Raw genomic sequence first — 21,943 nt, 5'->3', positions numbered from 1 at the left:
TGTGCTGTCCAAGCCTGCTGGCCCGTGGAGTAGTGCAGGGAATGACGTCATAAATGCAGGGATTTTATGTTCCCAGGAACAAGAGTTGGATGGCTAGTTAAAAATCACAAACGCTTTTGGAGCCATCAAGGCTAGAGTAAATCTCCGCGATGCTGATTGAGTTGAAAGCGCTCCAACTTTTGATCCGGTGTCAGAGGAGAGAAACATAGTCCAGTTCTGACCCAATCGTTTGGAGGAAAGGCTCGGGTTTACTATGAAAATTAGGCAGGCAGACGAGAGGAAGTCAAAATGGAAATAAATCCAGTTGTTATTAGGGGGGTAATTGGGTGCGGTTTGTTCGTTTGTTAGCAATTTACATTAAGGAAATTGCAACTGATTTCCATCATGTGCTGGGGAAGAACCTTCAAAACGTTTACTTCATATACATATACATTAGGGCGGTGCAGGGGGTACGTAAAACTTTAAACAGTGTTTCTGCAGGTATCATCAAATCCGATATAGGATATTGGAGCAGTCTGTGTAAATATACTATTTTCATATTGAGAGCAAATTAATTGGAACATGAAACAACTTAATGTTGAATTGTGTTTTTGTGACTACGTTGCAGAACATTGCACGCTCTTTTTTGTTTAGTTTTGTAAATATTGTTGTAGTGATGCAATTTTAAGGCATACAAATCAGAAATTTGTTAGAATTCATAATCCAGCGACCCCAAATTGGGTCATTCTTTTTATGATTTTAATTAATGTCATTTTTGACACAACAGTAGCACTGAGCGATATGATGAGGGTATGATACCTTTTAGCAATTACTAAATCAATTGACATAATATTGAGAATCAATTATTAGTATAGAGTGGTAGTTCTCGAACTCTTAAGATTTATACGATCAGGATTTTTGAGCCGAACAGTGAGTTCACCTCCTGCAGTATTTTGATCCTTTTGTGGTCATTGTCTTCTGCATTATCCTCACAGTATTTCAGACAAGGGATATGTTGTCACTATTTGGGTGAAATTTCAGTCTCCTAGCTCTTTCAATGTTTTCCCTTTGATATAAAATAATGCTGATGGGTTAAAAAAAAACCAAAATAAAATATATCCTATCTATTTCAACAACTTGGGAATGATCCCAGCCCACAATTAGCCAGAATTGATGTTTAATGTGCAATATAATTGATGTGTGTCTGAAATAAACAGCGAAAAATGATAACAATCGAACACATATATCCTCCCAAAGCTGTTGATGAATATTAAAATACACACAAAGTCAGAATCACTCGTAAAATATCTGTGTGAATGATTGAAATTCCATAAATATCTGAATTGAGCTACTTTTCCAGGAAAGCTGCAAAAAAATGTCACCTTGCAAATGAAATGCTAACCAGATGTTAAGCCGCTACTGTCTGGCGTAGCAATAGCAACTCACTATCACATTGTGTGTGTGTGTGCCTGTGTGCGTGTGTGTGTGTTGCCAATATTTGCTTTGAACTCCTCCAGCGCATGCAAATCTATTTCCGCTGATTGCTTAAGTCACTTGCTTCCTTAAGAGGATGGAAAAATATCACCAACCTTTGGAAAAACAACCATTACATTCCAAAAGAGAAAAACTGACCAAAAAAATAATAATTCTGCGAAGCATACCTGCGTGCAATTACTAGAAAGCGGCCAATCATCCAAATGTGTTTTTATTTTCGGAATCGGGATCACATTATCTTGGGAGATGAACACTGACTAAGTTGATACAGCAAATAATATAGCTCACAACAATTACATGCACATAAAAAAGTCATAATCATATTTGAGTTTACATAAGCCGCACTGAGATGAAGATAATAAATCCGCGGCTAATTTAAAGCAGAGTGAGAAATTGTCTCTCGAATCGATAGTCGATTCGCATTTCACTGTTGCAAATCTGCAATGCTTGCCTGGAGAGAGTTAAAATATTTTAAAAGATTAAAATACTTTCGGAAAATAATGATATTAGTATGACAAGAATCGATATCAATTTTATAGATTTAACTGTACAAATTACAGATTAATAGTTATAGTAGTTATAAGATACTATAACACTAATATATATATATATATATATATATATATATATATATATATATATATATATATATATTTTATATATGAAGAGAATCGATATCAATTTTATAAATTTAACTGTACAAATTACAGATATATAATAGTTATAGTAGTTCTAAGTTACTATAATACTAATATATATATATATATATATATATATATATATATATATATATATATGAAGAGAATCGATATCAATTTTATAGATTTAACTGTACAAATTACAGATATATAATAGTTATAGTAATTATAAGATACTATAACACTAATATATATATATATATATATATATATATATAAAAACGAAAACATAGTTATTTTACCATATAACTATATAATTTTTCTTCATAATGTTGATGACCGAAGTGATAATCTACGATTCGGAAAATGTTTGAAGAAAGGATGAAGTAGAGGGTGTTTTCAAACTTTTGCCAGTTCCTCCATATACAGTATCTCTCCTTGTGCTACATTTGCGTTTCAATACGAAGGCCTCACAGTTGAGGCGATGCGGTCAACGTCATATTTCAGTGACACTTGATATTCTCCACCGACTGGAAGCGTAAAATCCTCCCCGCCGAAATGGTGAAAACAGCTGAAGTTGGAATGGAAGCTCGCTCGGAGCGTCCCGTTAAATATTCAAACAGACTTCAAGGCCCGGAGATCTCCGGCTGGCGTTTAGCTCACGTCTCCAGGTTCTGGTTCTCCTCAAGGTTCGCCTTGGGGCCGGCCACCGGATGGTACGAACACGCCAAGCATTTTTTCAGGTGAACGCTCGCCTTTTTCTGGCCCGGACTTTTTCCGCTCCGGAACTTGTCTTTGTCTTTTCGTATTTGGCTCGTCCCGCCGCTGCCTTTGGAGGACACCGTCTGACCTCGGAAGAGTTGCGCCCGGCGCTGGCACAGCCCGATCTTACTGAGGAGGATAAACACGTCCCCCCTGAAAGCTTTGGTGAAGATGGCGTAAAGAAACGGGTTGGCGCACGAGTTTAACGGGTAGAAGAGGACCAGTAAAATCTTGGAGTTGGACACCGTGATGAGCGGCTGGTCCAACACGGCCGACATGGCGTAGAAAGAAATGGGCGCCATGCAGAGAAAATCGGTGAAGATAAGAACCGCCATGCGTTTTGCTATGTTGGTATCCTTGGATCCGGAACGGTATTGCGGATTGTGCACGGCGCAGTAAATCTTAACGTAGCAAGCGCAGATCACCAGAAAGGCCGCGATGTTGAGGACGAGCACGAAGATGACGTAGACCGAGGCCTCGGTGGATTGGACGTCCATCGGGAGACAGATGCTGACCTTCTGGTAGCTGCTGACGCCTAAAAGCGGTAGCAGCGCCAGGAGGAAGCAGAAGATCCATCCGGCCAGCATCGCCGCCGCGGCGTGGTGAAGACGCAGCTTCCGATCCAGCCGCATGGCGAACGCGATGGCGTACCACCTCTCCAGCGTGATTGCCGTCAAGGTGTAGACGGACAGCTCGCTGGCGAACACGGTGAAGAACCCGGCCAGGGCGCACCCGGGTCCCGTCTGCCAGTCGATGGCGTGGTTGAAGTACTCGGCTCTCGTGTGGAGATCCACAGAGGCGATGAGGAGTAAATAGATCCCCATGCAGAGATCTGCCAAAGCCAGGTGGCACATGAGGAACCGGGACACGGAGAGCTTGTAGTGACTGGTGAGGAGCACCAGGAGCACCACCGCGTTCCCCACGACCGCCAGCAGGCTCACGAACCACACGGAAACCCGCAGGAAGGCAAAGCCCATGATGTCCTCGCACGGGTTGAACTCGTCGGGCGCCGGGGAACACGTCACCTCCCCCTCGTCGCATACCACGTAATCGTATCGGTTATCAAAATCTTCGCTGGGGTCTTCTTGGGGGTTCATCAGGGTCTCTCCGAAGCCCACGTCCTCGTCTGCGTGCCCGCCGAAGTAGGCGTGGTAATGCAAGCTTCCGTGGAACCCGCCGCGCCGTGCGCCGTCGTTCGGTTCCTCCGGGAGGTCTTCCGCCACATTTCGAAGGGAGGGCGCGTGGAGCGCCGCCACCGAACGCTTATGCTGCTCGTAAATCGCCGTCAGATTGCAGATGATGTACTCCAAATATCTGGAAAACACATTCGGACCGCATAGAATAGTTAATAACAACTGTCAAGTATGATATATATATATATATATATATATATATATTAGGGTGGCTCGTGGCGCAATGAATAGCACGTCCACAGTTCAAAGGTCTCGGTTCAAATCCACCTGGCTCCGGCCTTCCTGTGTGGAGTTTGCATGTTCTCCCCGAGCCTATGTGGGTTCTGTCCAGGTGCTCCAGCTTCCTCCCGCACTCCAAACACATGCATGGCAGGTGAATTGGACATACTAAATTCTCCTTAGGTGCGATTGGGTGCGTGAACGGTTGTTCGTCTTTGTGTGCCCTGCGATTGGCGCCAGCAAGCCTGTGACCCTTGTGGGGATAAGCAGCTCTAGAAAATGTGTGTGTAAATAAATATATATATATATATATATATATATATATATATATATATATATATATATATATATATATATATATATATATATATATATATATTACAGTGGGCCCCTGCTTTACAACGTCCCTGCCTTACGTTTTTTTCTTTGACGTTTTTTCGTCCTCTCTTTACGTTATGCTTGACTAACGGCATCAACAAAACACCTGCATGAACTCAACATTCTCAGAGACGGGAAAGTACCGATAAGAATCAGTATCTTGCCGATCCTTGACTTCCTTGAAGCAGTTTTACGGGTCAGTACGGGTGAGAATGAAGAAAATGACCCGAAAAGGATCAAAATACTGCAAAAGCGTTCCAATTTTGGCTTTTTCTTGGTCCTACGATGGTACAAAGTGATCCCGCTGGTTATGACAGCAGTGTCAGCCACACTTAAGCACACGCGAGAATTGGTTCAGAACCAGCCAAGATCCACATTACGCAAGTGCCGCTGCCCGACGCACTTTCCAGATCACACTCAAAAGTTATACGCTCGTCTGATTTTCTTTCATGCATCGAACGCATCGCGGTTTCAAGGATGAAACTCACCCTCGTTTCTTTTTGAGATTTTTGAAGGCGCAGCAGTGGCTGGGGTAGGTGAGGTTGGCCGTGGTGAGCTGCTTGAAGGTTTTGATAGGTGGCAGTTTCTTCAGCTCCCACGCGTTGCGGGCCTTCAACTCTCGGAGGGACTCCATACCGCTGCTGGGTAGGGAGCTGATCCCCGTCTCGGATATGTCTCTGATGCACCCCGTTGAAAAAAAATCATTGAAAAAATTACTATCTTTATTATTAACCATGGCCTCACAGCATGTCTAGACCGAAGGAGATTGAAGCCTACTTAGAACCAAGCATCTTATTTAATTTTAAGCAAAATTTAATCAATTAGCGGTCAAAATGTCATTTTTGGTCATGTCAAACCGAATTTATTCCAGTTTGAGTCTCAATTGACAACACTGTATATATTAGGAATCAGGTGAGAAACTCAATGCCATTTCACACTGATAAATAATATATTCGGGTGGGAAAAACAGTCAGTCTTTTAAACGTGGGAAACATTGCCCCCTGGTGGTAGAATGACAAAGTCCATATTTGACATGTATTGCCGGCTTTTTTAAATGTTAATATGGCCGAGCATCAGCTTAATTAATCATGTCTTGCCAAAATAGTGATTAAAATTTGAGATAAGAGATTTTCTTCCGATTTTGCATAAACATGCAAATGATCTGCCGATTAGAAAACCAAATCGGGACGCTCATTGACCTTAGTCAACAAATCTGCGAATTCTGAGATTTTCTACCGATTTTGCATAAAAATGCTAATGATCTGCTGATTAAAAAATCAAATCGGGATGCTCATTAACGTTAGTCAACAAATATGCCAAGTGTGAGGATCTTACAGAAGCATTGGCCCGCTGATGGCGCCGTCAAAAGCTCTTTCATCCATCTTGGTCAAATATTTATTCCTGTGAACGTCACTGAAAAACAAAACACACATTTTTCTCATTTTTTTTACGGAATCAAACAGTTCTTACTCAATAAAATTGGATAAATGACACAGTGAAGCACTCCTAAACCCCCATAACGTTTGAAATTTACATTAAATGGAAAGCATCAAAAAAGACATCAGGGAGCTGAAATTTCACCCGGATGGTGACCACATGTTAAATTTCGACACGGCACCACCGCTTAGTTATCACACTAGCGGTAGCCCGCCGTACATGAGGCTAAAATAGTGCGAGAACGACGTGGAAAAAAAACGAACGAAAAACGGTCAAAATACGGCGCGGATAAAAAGATTTCCACCATGTGATCAGATCCGTGTTTTTCTTGGTCGGGCCGCGTTGGCGTCATTTAACACTCGGCTGCAGATCACGCGCCAAGGCAAACATCACACATGTGTTGAGACTCTGGAGTGGCTTCATTAAGCTCTTGTAAAATGTCCGTCCCGATTACAACCGAGCAGATGAGAATTTACCGCTAAATAACTCGGCTAATTTTAAAAAACGCGCAAACGAATATATTTTGCAGCAAATAAATGACCAATGAAATACAATGATTGCTTTTAGAGATGGCCGCAAAGAATCCAAGCGCTCCGAATACTGACTTCCTGTTAGCAAATTTCGAGGCAAATTTTCCCATGAGAACTTGAGCAGGCTAATCAAAAACTTGGCTAAATCCCGTTTTGGAGTGAGGACCGGGGGATCCGTTTGCAGCGCAAAAATACACATGACACATGTCAGCAATAGTTTGATCCCACCAAGTTGTGAGGTCTGAAAGTGCTGAGCAAAGTTGGGAGAAAAAAAAAAAAACGCGGAGAAAATGTACTCAGTCGTTCGGAGGTGAGAAGTTGAACGCACGTCTCATTTTCCGTCGGTCTTCATTTTTTTTTCCCTGTAAAATATTTTTTCAGCATAGTACCCGCTAACCAAATATTTTTGGATTAAAAAAAAGCGTGTCTTGTTTACATTTGTTTACATTTGTAGTGGTATGTCTCGGTTTATTTTATTTAGCTACTCCAGAAAATACATCTTTTAACGTCATCTTTTTTATTTCTGGCTCCTCTAACCAAAAATCTAATCACTAAGTCATACATAGTCATTATAACACAATTCAGCAATATGTTACCTCATGTTCCAGTTAATTTGCTCTTAATTTGAAAAAGGTCCTATCATTGCATGAAATTGCATTACATTAGATTTGTTGATACAAGGGCACGGCAATAAATCAAATAAATTGGATTAATTCTTCATTTAAAAAAATGAATAGTTTGAAAATGAGCTAAATCATGAAATTGAGGTTTTGCCCAAATGGATGGGTGCTTTACAATATATTTACATAATTTAATAATAGTAATAAATTGTTATAACTCCAACACTCATTGAGTCCCATCCATTTTTTTCCAATTGTTTGTTGTTTGGCTAAAGTGTGATGTACAAAAATACTTAATCAATTATTTTAGGGATTCAAATAATGTATTTCTTAAGGTACTAAGTGCTAAAATAATCAATTACTTGCGGCACTGACAGATTAAAGTAATCAGTTACTTTAGGTAATTATGTAACAATTAAGTATTCAACAACTAAAGTAACAGATTATTTTAGGTACTTGAGTACTAATAAATAATCCAAAATTTAGTACTTAATTACCTTTTAAAGCACATAAACTAAATAATGACTTTTGTAAATGTAAAGTACATTTTTTTTTATGTTATCAACATTACTCATCTTACTTATCATTTTGTGTGTGTGTGTGTGTGTGTGTGTGTGTGTATATATATATATATATATATATATATATATATATATATATATATATATATATATATATATATATACACCAAGTTACCTGATGTTCCATTTAATTTGCTCTTAATTTGAAAATCAAATACTGTACATTGCTCCTGCACTAACCCTGCTTTGATCAATTTCCTTTCAAAGCATCATCATCAATTCAATTGAACGCGTTTTAGACATACACTTGATCCAACTTGGTCCCATTGAAGGCATGATGTTGGATTTCCCTGAAGCCGTTCCCATACAGCATCCTGCAAAACAAGAGCACGTTTATCGAAAAAATACCGTACAACTAACATAGCATTGTTGGAATCACTACCTCATCCTCTAACACTGCAAACTTCACAGTGACGTCTTGTCTGTCTGTGCAATTTTGTGGTTTACATTTCCTATAAATGCAGCGCCATGTATTAAATTTACAATCCCTTCTTCCCTCCACCGCATGTCCACATGTTGTGTGTTTGCGTGTTAATACAACGTTCAACGTCACAACATGTTATTCAACTGAGCTCATTCCGACCTGTCCGCACCTTTCTCGCTACTATTTTTTCATAACAAAATGGAATGCGCTCTGGATTTTAATACGGATTTAATTAGATCCCTACTATTTATGGAGCATTTATTTTTGGTGTAGTGGCTTATAACATTTTAATCAGCCACCCCCTGGAATGAACGTTATGGTTTTTTTCCCCATGCATGCTGGATAACATGAAACACTTGATCGATGGCTGACCAAGTTTCCAGTCATGGAAGACACATGGAAATTGAATCTAATGGTACAAAACTAAATTAGGTATATTTATAAGAGCGGCTGTCCAATCTAATCACTTTAGAAATGCGGTGTCGCTTGTATTTATTGATGTTTGAATTATTGACTGCCATAAAAGCAGCAAAATCATCTGCTGGTATTCAGTTGAAATGCTTTAAAACTCCTTTTGACAGCACTTCACAGAGCAGATGGACGTCACTCAGTAACGAAGCCTCATGAAGCACTTGCGATGTAATTTTCCCCCTCCAGATCAAAGGTCCCCAACCTATTTATCACCATTTGAATTTGATTGTGGACCTCAATACATATACAAATAAAATGCATTTGTAATCATAACTGAACTACAACCCAACTCATTTCAATACAAAACGTCAATTACATGCAAATGAGTACTATTGCTATTACTTTTTTAAAAGACGGGAATGCCCGTCCATGGCACTGAATGAGTTAAAAAGCCTAGGGTTAGATTTTTCAGTCAAATCTCACATTTGAGAACCACTGGAATAGTCTAGATCAGGGTTGCCTGAACTTTTTCCTCTGAGGGCCACATACAGAAAAATAGAAAGCTGCATGGCCACATTTATGCGCAAAAAAAATGTTTTCACACTTATAACGCTGTTTAGGATTGAACCTTTGCTTTATTATTATTATTATGTTTTTTTTAATAGCATACAGCTCTAGTGAAAATGTATTTTCAGTACATGCCCCGGGCCACAAAAATGTGGGCAATGGGCCGTTAATGGCCCGCGGGCCTTATGTTGGACACCCCCGGCCTATATCGTTTGTGTGTACATGTCACGGCGAAAGCTCACACAGTCAGCACATCACCGGTGATGCCGCGGAAGGCGTTTGGCGGGATGACAGTAATGTGGGGATGATCTACAATTTCCCTGCAAAACAGAGAGAGCATTAAGTACAATCGTAAACATTATATACTCCTAAGTGGAAAGTGGCAGGATGGAAGATTGATGCCTTCTTTTTTAACGCTTTAGCTGGAAAATGAAAGTGCTCGATTGAAGGAATGACTCAATGGCAGAAAAAAATCCACACACTTGATGACTCACATCATCCCCAAGAACATGGACTCATAACAAGTGCAAGCGGCCGCATAATAAGCGCTTGTGTTGTGATTTTTTTGCGTTCTCCGTACACTTCAATTAATGCCGTTTGAGTGCTCTGACCGCAGTGAAATTTGGCTTGGAAATCCACCAAAGCAGTCGCTCCAAGCAGGAAGTCACTAATTTGTCTGCCAGTCTGTTCCAAATTGTCTTGTCACATTGGGAATATGTCAGATGGAAAAGAACTGGGACTTTCCACCTTTGTCAAAATTGTTTACCTTAGCATTTTATGATTATTTAGTACGTTTGCACTGGGCCCTAATATATATATATATATATATATATATATATATATATATATATAAATACATAGTACTCACAGGTATTTCAGGTTGGGGAGATTCTTAAAGGCTTGCGGGTCCATATATATATATATATATATATATATAGGTGGAAAAACTTACAGAATGAAATTGTTCTCAGAGTGGACACTGCTGAAATCTGGAAAGGTTTTAAGGCCTGTATTGAAAATCCCCCTGATGGACAAGAAGAACCAGTTAGACAAGATCATAAAATTGCATTCATCTCAGATTTGATCACTCTAATCCTTTCAAGCTACAATATGCCCCAATATAACGTATTTAATTCAGCTGGATTTTTGTACATTGCTACTTAGAAGTGTACTATGGTGGCCCAGAAGTGCACATCACAAAAACAAATAACTAAGCAAACAAAAAAGGTCATCCCGAAATATTCGTATTTTGTGTTCATATCCGTAAGTTTTTTTTTTTGTTGCGTGTTAAATTAAGCGAGTTTCAGATTTCCCACATTGTGAGTGGTCCGCAAACGCCTCGCCAGTGTAAAATGCGCTCGAAGCTTTTTCTTTTCCCTCGCGATGCGGTTCAATTTCATTTGATCGTAAATAACTCAAAGTTGAGCAGCATTCGTGTTTCACCAGGTTTATAATTGTGTGTATATTCCAATTAATAAACGAGTCAAATGAAATACCTTTCAGTGTCCGCTAACTGGTGCACGGAGACATCCTAACTTTTACATGATCCTCTCCGTTATAGTAATATGCCTGTGTGTGAACAAGGACGGACTCGTACGTTGGTTCAGTTTGCTCGCTTCTTTTATTGAAAATAATGCTGTAACAACCTGCCAGTTCAGTCCAAGTAAAAAAAAATAATAATTATCTATTTTCGAAGGTCCTGTTTACAGAACCAACCCATACTTTTGGCCTTCATTTTTTTGGGAAAAAAGTGTGTCTTTTATTTGGGGAATTACGGTACTTGTTTGTTAAAATTCTGAACTATTATATGTTAAAAAAAAAAAAATACATAGTACTCACAGGTATTTCAGGTTGGGTAGATTCTTAAAGGCTTGCGGGTCAATGTAGGTTAAATTCTTTGCATTCCGTATCTCTCTGAACAAAGAGACAATATTTTATTGAAATAAAATCATGAAAAAGTAAAAGCAGTTTGTTCTATGGAATGAGTGGAATACACAAAAGAATTGAAGGTGTCTCTTAAAACCTGCTGGGGCAAAGTTTATTGCAGGGAGCCAAAACCAGTAGGAATGAAAGAAAAAAAAAAGTGTTTCATTAATGTGTTTATTTTGGTTCACTCCGGCTGGACTGTGTTATGTGTTAAAGGCCAAATGTGTCTTGGCCGTATTCTCATCCTGGCTAACGACCTTCATGGCTCCAGGCTGGCACACGGGCTTCACTTCCTGTTGCTGAAATCATTGATGTACAGTATTCGGCTAGGCTCTTTTATAAGCTGATAAATGACGAATCATTGCCAGTCCGTGTTCTTATAAGGTCGATTTTTCTTCACTCAACCGGCGGTTTGCCTCTTTCAATGGCGTATTCACATTAAATGAGTTCATTTCCGCAATCCCGGTTTTTTTTTTCTTCCTTTTTATTGCCTTGCTGGTGCCTTTGTCACACATCATTTATTTTCTACTCTGCTTGTCCTTATTAGGATTGCGGGTTAGCAGTACAGTACAGTGCATTCATATAGCAATCAAAGGGGTTGTTTAATATATATATATATATATATATATATATATATATATATATATATATATATATATATATATATATATATATATATTTATTTATTTATTTATTTATTTATTTATTTATTTATTTTTTATGTTAATAATTCGTTTGAAAAATTAATAATTTGAAAATATACTTTTTCTTCATATATATTTTTAAATAATTTTTTAAATTGCATTTTAATTATTCATTTAAAAAAAACGAATAATTGTACATGGTACTTTTTAAAATTTTAATTAATTAATTTTAATTTTCATTTTAATAATTTGTTTAAAAAAGAATAATTTAAAAATATACATTTTTCTTCATGTATTTTTTAAATTTATTTTAATTATTCATTTAAAAATATATAATATTAATATAATATACATTATAAATATATATATAAACAATTTTTGTTTCTGTTCTGTTTTTCTTCATATATATTTTTAAATAATTTTTTAAATTGCATTTTAATTATTCATTTAAAAAAACGAATAATTGTAAATGGTACTTTTTAAAATTTTAATTAATTAATTTTAATTTTCATTTTAATAATTTGTTTAAAAAAGAATAATTTAAAAATATACATTTTTCTTCATGTATTTTTTAAATTTATTTTAATTATTCATTTAAAAATATATAATATTAATATAATATATATTATAAATATATATATAAACAATTTTTGTTATATAATTTAAGAAATAAAATAAATAAATAATCCAGTCCCTTTGCTTTTGCACTGTGTAGTGTAATTGCACATCCACACCACTAGGTGGTGCAGTGGCGCTCAGCAAGATTTTATTTTCTATATCACATTAATGATTTGTTTTGATAATGTTTTGTCGTGTTTTATTCAGGTAAAATACTTCAAGATATTGGGAATGTTCCAGACCAATTTACATTTAATATTTTTTTCCTGCATCAAATTGTTTTTACGTATGGTCTCAGGACAAATACATCTCAAAATCTGCATGATTTAGTATTTTTGTAATTGGATTCCTTCAAATCTGCCGGATGGGACGTCAACTGCCCTCCGTTTCTAAAACTTCCCTTGTACTTTCAATCCGTTTGATTTCATCTTATTTTGCCATTCTGTTCTGCCTGACAGATGTAAAAATACACAACCGTCTTTCTTAAATACCGCATCTCGTCTCGTACTGACGGCCGCGACCAATTCCTCCGTCCGTACGTAACGCGACTCCCCGTTGAGTAATTTGTCTCCCTTTCATCCTTGGTGTCCCCCTAATTCCCCGTAAGAACTCAAAAGTATGCGGTTTGTCTCCAGACATGACCAATCATCAGTTTGTAAGATCTCCAACTGCCGTCGGCCTCCTCAGGCAGGCAAAAAGGAAGCAGGGCGTTCATTTGTGTCCGACCCTGAAGGAAACCCGAGCCAAAGGCTATTATCTCTTGTAGCGCACCAATCAAAAGCAAATAGACCCTGGAGGTATAAAATAACACCTCCGGAAAGATATATACCAAGCTCAGCTGCTCGGAATGATTGCTTCTGTCTGTATTTTTGTCATCTGGAATTAGTCTGCCGCTTAGTCGCGACGCAAACTCGGGAGGCGATTTAGGAGCGCCTGTACTCATCAGTTCTTGTCGTATGAAGTCAGGATCGCATTTTTTTATTTTTTTTTTGCTCTCGAGTCACCTGGTTTTGAGGATCTGCCTCGACCAAGTTCCCATTTTATACTCAGCAATGTGTTCAAGGTTATTGTGGCTTCAGGCTATCGTCACTTTCGTCGCTATAATCACTTTTTCCATCGCAGGTTTATCTCGCTGTTTGTATTGCTGTTTTTCTTTCTGTGAAGTCAGACCAATCAAAAAAAAAAAGATGTTATGTGGTTATTTTTTAACAAAAGAAATCAACAAAAAAAAAGGAAACAAACTAAAAAAATAGGGAACAAAAGCATTAAAAAAATCTAAATATTTTGTGTGGATTTACATGTATGTCAATATATTTTAATAATTAATATATATTATAAAATAATTCATTCATTACTATTAATGACTAACTATTGCAGATTTACCTTGGTATTTTTATTGATATTTTTCTTTCTGTTAAGTCAGACCAATCAAAAAAAAAAAAAGATGTTATGTGATTATTTTTTAACAAAGAAATAAACAAAAAAAACTAAAAAAGGAAACAAACTAAAAAAATAGGGAACAAAAGCATTAAAAAATTAAATATTTTGTGTGGATTTACACGTATGTCAATAACTTTTAATAATTAATATATATTATAAAATAATTCATTACTATTAATTAACTAACTATTGCAGATTTACCTTGGTAATTTTATCGATATTTTTCTTTCTGTTAAGTCAGACCAATCAAAAAAAAAAAGATGTTTTTTTTTAACAAAAGAAATAAACAAAAAAAACTAAAAAAGGAAACAAACTAAAAAAAATAGGAAACAAAAGCGTTAAAAAAATCTCAATATTTTGTGTGGATTTACACGTATGTCAATAACTTTTAACAATTAATATATATTATAAAATAATTCATTACTATTAATTAACTAACTATTTCAGATTTACCTTGGTATTTTTATTGATATTTTTCTTTCTTTTAAGCTAACAACTAAAAAAAAAAACTGAATTAATATATTTATGTCTTTTAACAAAAAGAAACAAACCAAAAAAAGTGAATAAAAGCAAAAAAAAATCAAACTTAAAAAAAAAATCTGTTTCAGGTATGATCATAACTTTATTGCATGTTTATGTATACTATATATATATATATATATATATATATATATATATATATATATATATATATATATATATATATATATATATATATATATATATATATGTGTGTGTGTGTATTATTTTCCCTAGTAAGACTAGCAGAATTAGGAAGCAATATCTAGTTTCAGAATGCAGCTATTCAAGCGCAAACATTGAGGTAAGGCTAAACCCCAGCAAGCGGTAAGACAATTTTCAAGGCAGTAACTGAAACGTTTATCTCAGCGGGGGATCTAATACGGTACAAGAACTTACCCAACCTGGATCAATAAAGCATGTGCCCTTCATTTCATATACTCACATGTGAGTAATTTTCCTTAGGCCGCAAAATGAGTTCCTCTCTAGCTTCCGTAGGGTCACGTCCACCGATATATATCTAAAAGAAATAAACGACTTGTATTTGTCATTGAATTTGCAATCGCGCTCACGTTTGCAGTTATTTTCCTCCCCGAGTTATTAAGCCTCCCAATTTACTGGTAATTTTGCAGGCATGATCTCGCATGTAAAACAATACGGGGTCATCACTCGCAAAGCGCCAATTTGTAACTGGAAAGAAGAAAAGTTGAAATGAGCCTCCAATCAGGCAATTGCTCGGTGTTACGGTACATTCCTATCACAAAATTCTACGTTGACCAATCCATGGGTTCAAGCGTGTAAAGCTGATGGTTGGTATCTTGTTAAAAGTCTTTGTTCAGCCTCGGTTATGAGAAGCTAATACTGATAGCGCTGTTAGCTAAAGCTAAATGCTGTCACATGTTTTAGTTTTTTGCATTTTCACGTCAGCAAGATAAAAATCTTGGATCGTCACTCAACCTTGGTTATCAGAAGCCGAAACTGGTGGCGTTGTTAGCTAAAGCTAATGTTTACGCTAAAGCTATAACAGCTTTAAGCGTTTTGCATTTACATAACAATCCATCAAAAATCTTTTTTTTTTTTTTTTTCTGTTCCCAGCCTCAGTCATCGGGAGCTGATATTGGTAGCGCTGATAACTAATGCTAATTTTAAGACTAAAGCTAACATAGCTTTTAGCTTTTTCATTTACAGAACAATCATCAAAAATCATGGATTTTTTTTTGCCCAGCTTTAGTTATCAGAAGCTAATGTCGATAGCGTTGATAACTAATGCTAATTTTAAGACTAAAGCTAACATAGCTTTTAGCTTTTTCATTTACAGAACAATCATCAAAAATCCTGGATTTTTTTTTTTGCCCAGCTTTAGGTATCAGAAGCTAATGTTGATAGCGTTGATAACTAATGCTAATTTTAGCTTTTAGCCGTTAGCGTTAAGCTGTTTTATTTCCAGAAACATTTGCCCAGCTTCAGTAATCAGAAGCTAATACCCACATCACCGTTAGCTTATGCTTATTTTAACACTATCAAAATTATTAGATTGTTGCATTTACACATCATAAAACAATTGTACTCTTCGCTCAACTACCGAGTAGCAGAAGCTAATACTCATAGCTCTCTTAGCTAACGCTCATTTTAACGCGATCAAATCTCTTAATAGTTTTTGCATTTACACAACCATAAAAGAGTTGCGATTTCGCTCAGTCCCAAGTAGCATAAGCTAATAAATATAGCGCTGTTAGCTAATGCAAATTTCAACCTTATCAAATCGCTTAGATTTTTACAACCATAAAAGAGTTGTGATCTTCGCTCAGCCCTGAGTAGCAGAAGCTAATACTCATATAGCGCTCTTAGCTAATGCTACTTTTAATGCTATCAAACCTCTTAGATTTTTTCATTAACACAACAACCATAAAAGATTTGCGATCTTAGCTAATCCTCATAGCACTGTTAGTTGACGCTAATTTAACGCTATCACTGCTCTTATAATTTTGATTTGGGTCTTCGCTCATTCTTGCTTATCAGAAACTAAAACCTGTAGCGCTGTTAGCATTAAAATTTTAATGCTATCATAGCTCTTTGCAGATACAAAACAGCCACTCCACAAACACAGAATACAAAAAATATTTTTTTCCACAATACACACCCTTTTAAACTGAGACACACTGAATTATCTGATTAATATAATAAACCCCTCTCTCAAATATATTTCTTTTACTCCTGAGCCCTCCAGTTAAACCTTGCCCGAAATAGCAATATTCCAAACTTTCCTGCGGTCAAAGGAGCGCAATCGGTGTTCAAGGAATGCATTAATGCTTCCAGCTGTGCAGCCGGAGGTGAGACTAAGCGGAGGGCAAGTCCATCCCTTAAGTGCGAGACGGAGAGCGAGGAAAAAGGGTGAGCTGGTGTCAAGCGTAAAAAAGTCCTTCAAAAAGGAACGAGTGGAGGAAAGCGGCGCGCAAGGAGCCGTGTCGAAGTTTACAAAACAAACTTGTTACTCACATTCTGGAGATGTTTACCACGCCGGCGAAAGCATCCGGTGGCACGGATGACAGACGGGTTTCGAAAAGCCATCTGCTTGGGAAAAAAAAAGACTTTTTATTAGTCACAAAACTGGCAGGTGGCAAGGAAATTGCATTTTGAAGGCAAGCGAGGTGGTCTTGGATGTTTTAATGTTTTAAGGCAGGTTGAAATGGATTTTGGAGTTGAAATGACAGTTAATGAGAAAAATTGATTTCTGACGTCTTTTGCCGTCAATGGCAGTGAATGAGTAAAAGTAGTGAGTGAGTTCAACCTTTTTTTGGAGTTTTTGACTCTTGGATAATTAAGCAGAATTGAACAGTGTTGCTGTTCCGGAGAAACGAACGTAAAAGACTGATTAAAATGAGATATTGGAATTGGAGACGTTTTGGACACATTTAGGTGATTTAAATGCGACCTGGGTCAAATTGACCCAATAATTTTATTGCTGTCTCTTGCAAGCAGACTCAACAAATGGATTAAATGATTGTTAAAAATGGATCAGTGTGAGACAGTCAAGTTTTTATTGTTCATTGATAGCTCATTCAATCCCAAAAACGTATTTTTACGTTTTTGTGTTTTGTTTTCCTTGTTTCCTTGTTTTGCTTGTTTTACTCTCAATTACTTTAGATAATGAACTATTACTTTAGATAATGAACTACTAAAGTAACTGATTACTTTGGGTAATGAAATATTAAAGTGTTTGGTTACTAAATCAATTACTTCAGCTAACAAATACAAAAATAATTAATTAGTTTGGGTAATGAAGTAGTAAAATAATTGATAACTTATTGTAATTAAGTACTAAGGTAATAAATTGCCTATGGTAATTAAGTACAAATAGGTTACTTTTGCTAGTGAATTACAAAAGTAATTGTTTTTTAAGGAATTAGTAAAGTAATCAATTACTTCAGGCCATGAACTGCTAAAGTAACAGATTACTTTGGGTAGTGAAATATTAAAGTATCCGATTACTAAATCATTTAGATTGGGTAGTGAAGTATTAATCGTTAACTTATTGTAATTAAGTACTAAGGTAATCAATTACCTGTGGTAATTAAGTACGAATAGGTTACTTTTCCTAATGAAGTACTAAAGTGATTGTTTTTTTAAGGAATTACTAAAGTAATCCATTACCCTAGGCCATGAAGTACGAAAGTAACAAATTACTTTGGTAGCGAAGTATTAAAGTAATTAATTATTTATATTAATCAATTACTTTAAGTAATGATCTACCAAAATAACTGAATAGGTCATGTAATGAAATTTTAAGGTAATCGGTTACCTTACATACTGGAGTAATTGAATACTTCATATTAAAATTCTTGTTTACTTTCGGTACTACTACTTCATTTGCCAAACATTTGAAATAATGAGTAAAAAATATACAATTACTTGGGATTGAATGTCTCTTAAAAATGTTCAATTGCGTCTTTGGGTTTAAATGAGTTCATCGTTTCGATTTATTCCTCTTTTCATGTGTTTTGATCCCGTTTGAATTTGAAGGTGTTTTGGACTAATATTGTAATGCTAACATCATGTGCAGGATTTTCCGCAGACTTCCCACTGTGAGCCGCTTCAAAAGTGAATGTTTGTACAATGCAACTTTTTTTTAAAAATCAAAACCAATCAAATCGAAAAACCGCGCTGATGTCATGGCTCGGATTCCGCGGGAAACAAGGGACTACCGGAGAGACGAAAAATGTCCCAAAGCATCGCGTCTTGACAAAGTCCAACAAACGCATGAACATAAAGCAGAAATTTGGCGCCCGGCGTATTTCTCCCCATCCGTCAGAACCTCCGCAGCGCCACCTGGCCCAAACCCAAACAAGCTCACAATTCGTCTTTTTGGATCAAAACCCGAGAAAACAAACAGGTTCGGAATTGGTTTTTAAGTGGAGGCTTTACACTAGCGCTCGATTGGCTCCCGTTTTATTTTCTTGTGTAATTGGCTAAAACACGCCATATGTCATCCTGCGCATTTTCCACCGGCATTGAACCCATTGGATCCCAAAGACTGATCACATTTGGAAGTCTTAGAACTCGTTTGAGCCTTGAAAACTTTTCTTCCACTGTCACCTTTCTTTTTTTTTTTTTTCTTGCCATCTGCGGTTTCGAGAAATGTGTCACGCTCGGTAAGCTTTTTAAGAGTGTTTGTGCGACGTGCGCTGACCTTTCTTCCGCTCAAAGAACCTCAAGCTAAGTGTTGTTTTTTTTTTTTTTTTTTTTTAAAGTGGACTTGTGTGTAGGTTATGTAAACGACTGGTAACCAATTCCAGTGCTGTTTTGATCGTTTACCCTTTTTTTTTTCGTTTTTGACACATAAAACGCTTCACATAAAATAGAAACAAGCACACCTGAATTATAATGATGTGTGTTTTGAAGACTATCATTTCCATAAACGTTCTTATTCTATCACTGTTTATTTTTTTATTGCTGTCATCATCAAAAATGATGAAAAATTAAAAAGTCGAAATCCGTATTATGTAAAAAATATATCATCAAGAGACTCTCCCTATTCATTTGTGTCCATTTTGTCTCAATAAGACAGCAATGTTTATTGCAGACCTCTAAAACACATTAGGCATCACTGGAAAGGCCAGGATGTCCTCTTCTGAGGACACTAGGACTCAGTAGGGCAACTTTGAAGGAATACACCAAAAAAAGTTTCGACTGCAGAGGACAAAAATTAATAGGTTTGCTCTCAGGAGTACATAATTTACTTTAATTCTCAATAAATAGCAAACATTTCCACAATTGTAGAAAAAAAATCAAACTTTCTCCGCGCTTTCATGCATTACACAAACACACATCCAAACTTATTTAGACAAAATAAGTACATTTAAGTAAGGCAACAACATCATATAGGAATCATAAAAAGAGAAGACATTCCATTTTTAAAAAAATCCATTCAGTGCCAACGACGTCTATAGACGTCAAAGATCCATTTTCAGTGGGATGGCAGTAAATGAGTTTGATATTCTATATTATCATGTTTATTCCTTTGGTTCTCATCTTAATTGCGTCAGAATGATGCAACACATGAGGCCTCACTGGAAAGGCCAAGATGTCCTCTTCTGAGGACACTAGAACTTAGTAGGGTAACTTTGATGAGTCAAACGGAATTGACCAAAAAAACATCCACTGCAGTGGACAAAAATTAATAGGGTGTCTCTCAGGAGTACATAATTCACTTGAATTCTCATTAAATAGCATTCAGCGCCAATGACGGCTATAGACGTCAAAGATCCATTTCCAGTGAGATGGCAGAAAATGAGTTGTATATTCTATATTATGACATTAATGACTTTGGTTATCATTTTAATTCAGAATTGCTTCTAATGTCTCAAATTTGATACGGAACATTATCACAGTGTTTTACAACAGGTAATTTGTGTAGCGCCTTTCACTTTGTGGCCGTCAATCAAATTGAAATCCTGTTTGGAGTATGAAAAAGTTTCACTTTCTTTTGAATATAAAATATACATTACATCACATTGTTGACCTTTAACCCTATTATTGGCAAATAGGCAGATAATGCGACTACTTGATAGATTGTTAAAGTGCCATGTGGGAACACTTTCTGGGGAATAACCATTGCATAAATGATTTTTCCAGAATAGTGTGTTGGGGAAATCATCATCGCGGAGGAGACGTTTTTATGTTCGACATCCATACAAAAAAAAAAGACAGATGAAAATGTACTCACAGTGTCTCGGTGCTCGCTGGGAATTTGGGGACGGTGTCAATGCCAATACAAGATACGGTGCGACTTTTCCATTCGGAGCACTCGCAGGCGTCGGGGCAGGAGTCGGGATTGGACGCTGTGCTCATGCGGAAGATAAACAGGATGCATAACATCAACTTCATCTCGGAAGGTTTCTTTTCCTCTTCTCGGCTCTGTTGTCCTCTTGTTGATGGTGGCGTAAACGTGAGCGGGATAGCGTATGAAGCGTCGCCCGAAAAGCGCTCACGTTTCTCACCGGTGTCCCAGGAGGTTCCGCGTGCGAGGCGGTAAAGGTATAGGGATGCAGGAGGACGGGCAGCTGGAGCTCTTTAGTGGCTTTTGGAGGTGGTCTTCATCTTGAGGGTGGACTTAGGAGGCACTCTTGTGTAAGATTGGGGAATAACTCCCGGCCTCTCGCTCATTATTTGGGGTATTATGTTACTTTCTACTTTGGCAAAAGACGCGGCCTTGTGTAATCCAGGAGACAATTACACTGCTTAGAATCAGTAGGCCACAAAATAATCATGCGAAAGAAAAACATGCATCAGTTTGACTTGATTTATTAGCTTAAAAAAAAAAAAAAAAAAAAAAAATATATATATATATATATATATATATATATATATATATATATATATATATATATATATATATATATATATATATATATATATATATGTGTGTGTGTGTGTTTGTGTGTGTGTGTGTGTGTGTGTGTGTGTGTAATACGTTAATCTTGTTAGTATTATTAATATTAGCAGTAGTCATATGCATTGTGAATAACCATTACGGCCATGGTTTCCTCTTACAACTTGATGCATGAAAGGCATCTTCCGGTTTGTATCGGACGCTTTTACTTTTCCTTCGCACTTCCGGTTTTGTATATATCAAAAGTAGCTTGATTGTCTTTTGGCACGGAGCTTTGAGTTTAGAACGGTCCCTCCGAAGAGGCAAAAGGTGTGTTCTCATTACCTGTTTAAATTTCACTTCATGTGCGTTTGATTACAATCGGAACAATGTTTTTAGTTTATGTTTGTACATGTTTGAATATTGATTTCAGCTCTTACGGTGAAGGTGATCCAGGTGTATGCAATTATGGTGAAAGTGATAATGATGGCAATTAAGGACAATGTCGCTTATCAATAAAAGATCAAAATCACCACTAAAGCGTCAACCTTGATCAAGGGGTCTGCTACACGCATGTTGTTGTTATTATTATTATTATTATTATTATTATTATTATTATTATTATTTCAAACTTTCTTTTTCCGAAAACGCATCACCAGCGATTAAGCCACCTTATGGATATTGTAGTTCTCAAG

General features: G+C 36.7%; 1 protein-coding gene across 1 annotated transcript; it reads right to left on the bottom strand.

Moving 5' to 3' along the window:
- Positions 1-2,770: 2,770 nt before the first annotated feature.
- On the bottom strand, positions 2,771-20,764 carry tshr (thyroid stimulating hormone receptor). Its single transcript, XM_088402752.1, has 10 exons — positions 20,604-20,764; positions 16,877-16,948; positions 14,826-14,900; positions 11,073-11,147; positions 10,186-10,257; positions 9,476-9,553; positions 8,077-8,145; positions 5,999-6,076; positions 5,152-5,340; positions 2,771-4,187 (listed from the first exon to the last, which is right to left on the bottom strand). Exons 1-10 carry the CDS (start codon positions 20,762-20,764, stop codon positions 2,771-2,773), a joined length of 2,286 nt encoding a protein of 761 aa, XP_088258878.1.
- Positions 20,765-21,943: the final 1,179 nt, after the last annotated feature.

This window comes from Hippichthys cyanospilos, chromosome 20 (assembly GCF_059441005.1).
Source record: "Hippichthys cyanospilos isolate Australia breed blue-spotted pipefish chromosome 20, RoL_Hcya_1.0, whole genome shotgun sequence".
Classification (NCBI taxonomy): Eukaryota; Metazoa; Chordata; class Actinopteri; order Syngnathiformes; family Syngnathidae; genus Hippichthys; species Hippichthys cyanospilos.
Note: the sequence above shows the minus strand (reverse complement) of the source record. Positions and strands in the feature narration are given on the sequence as shown.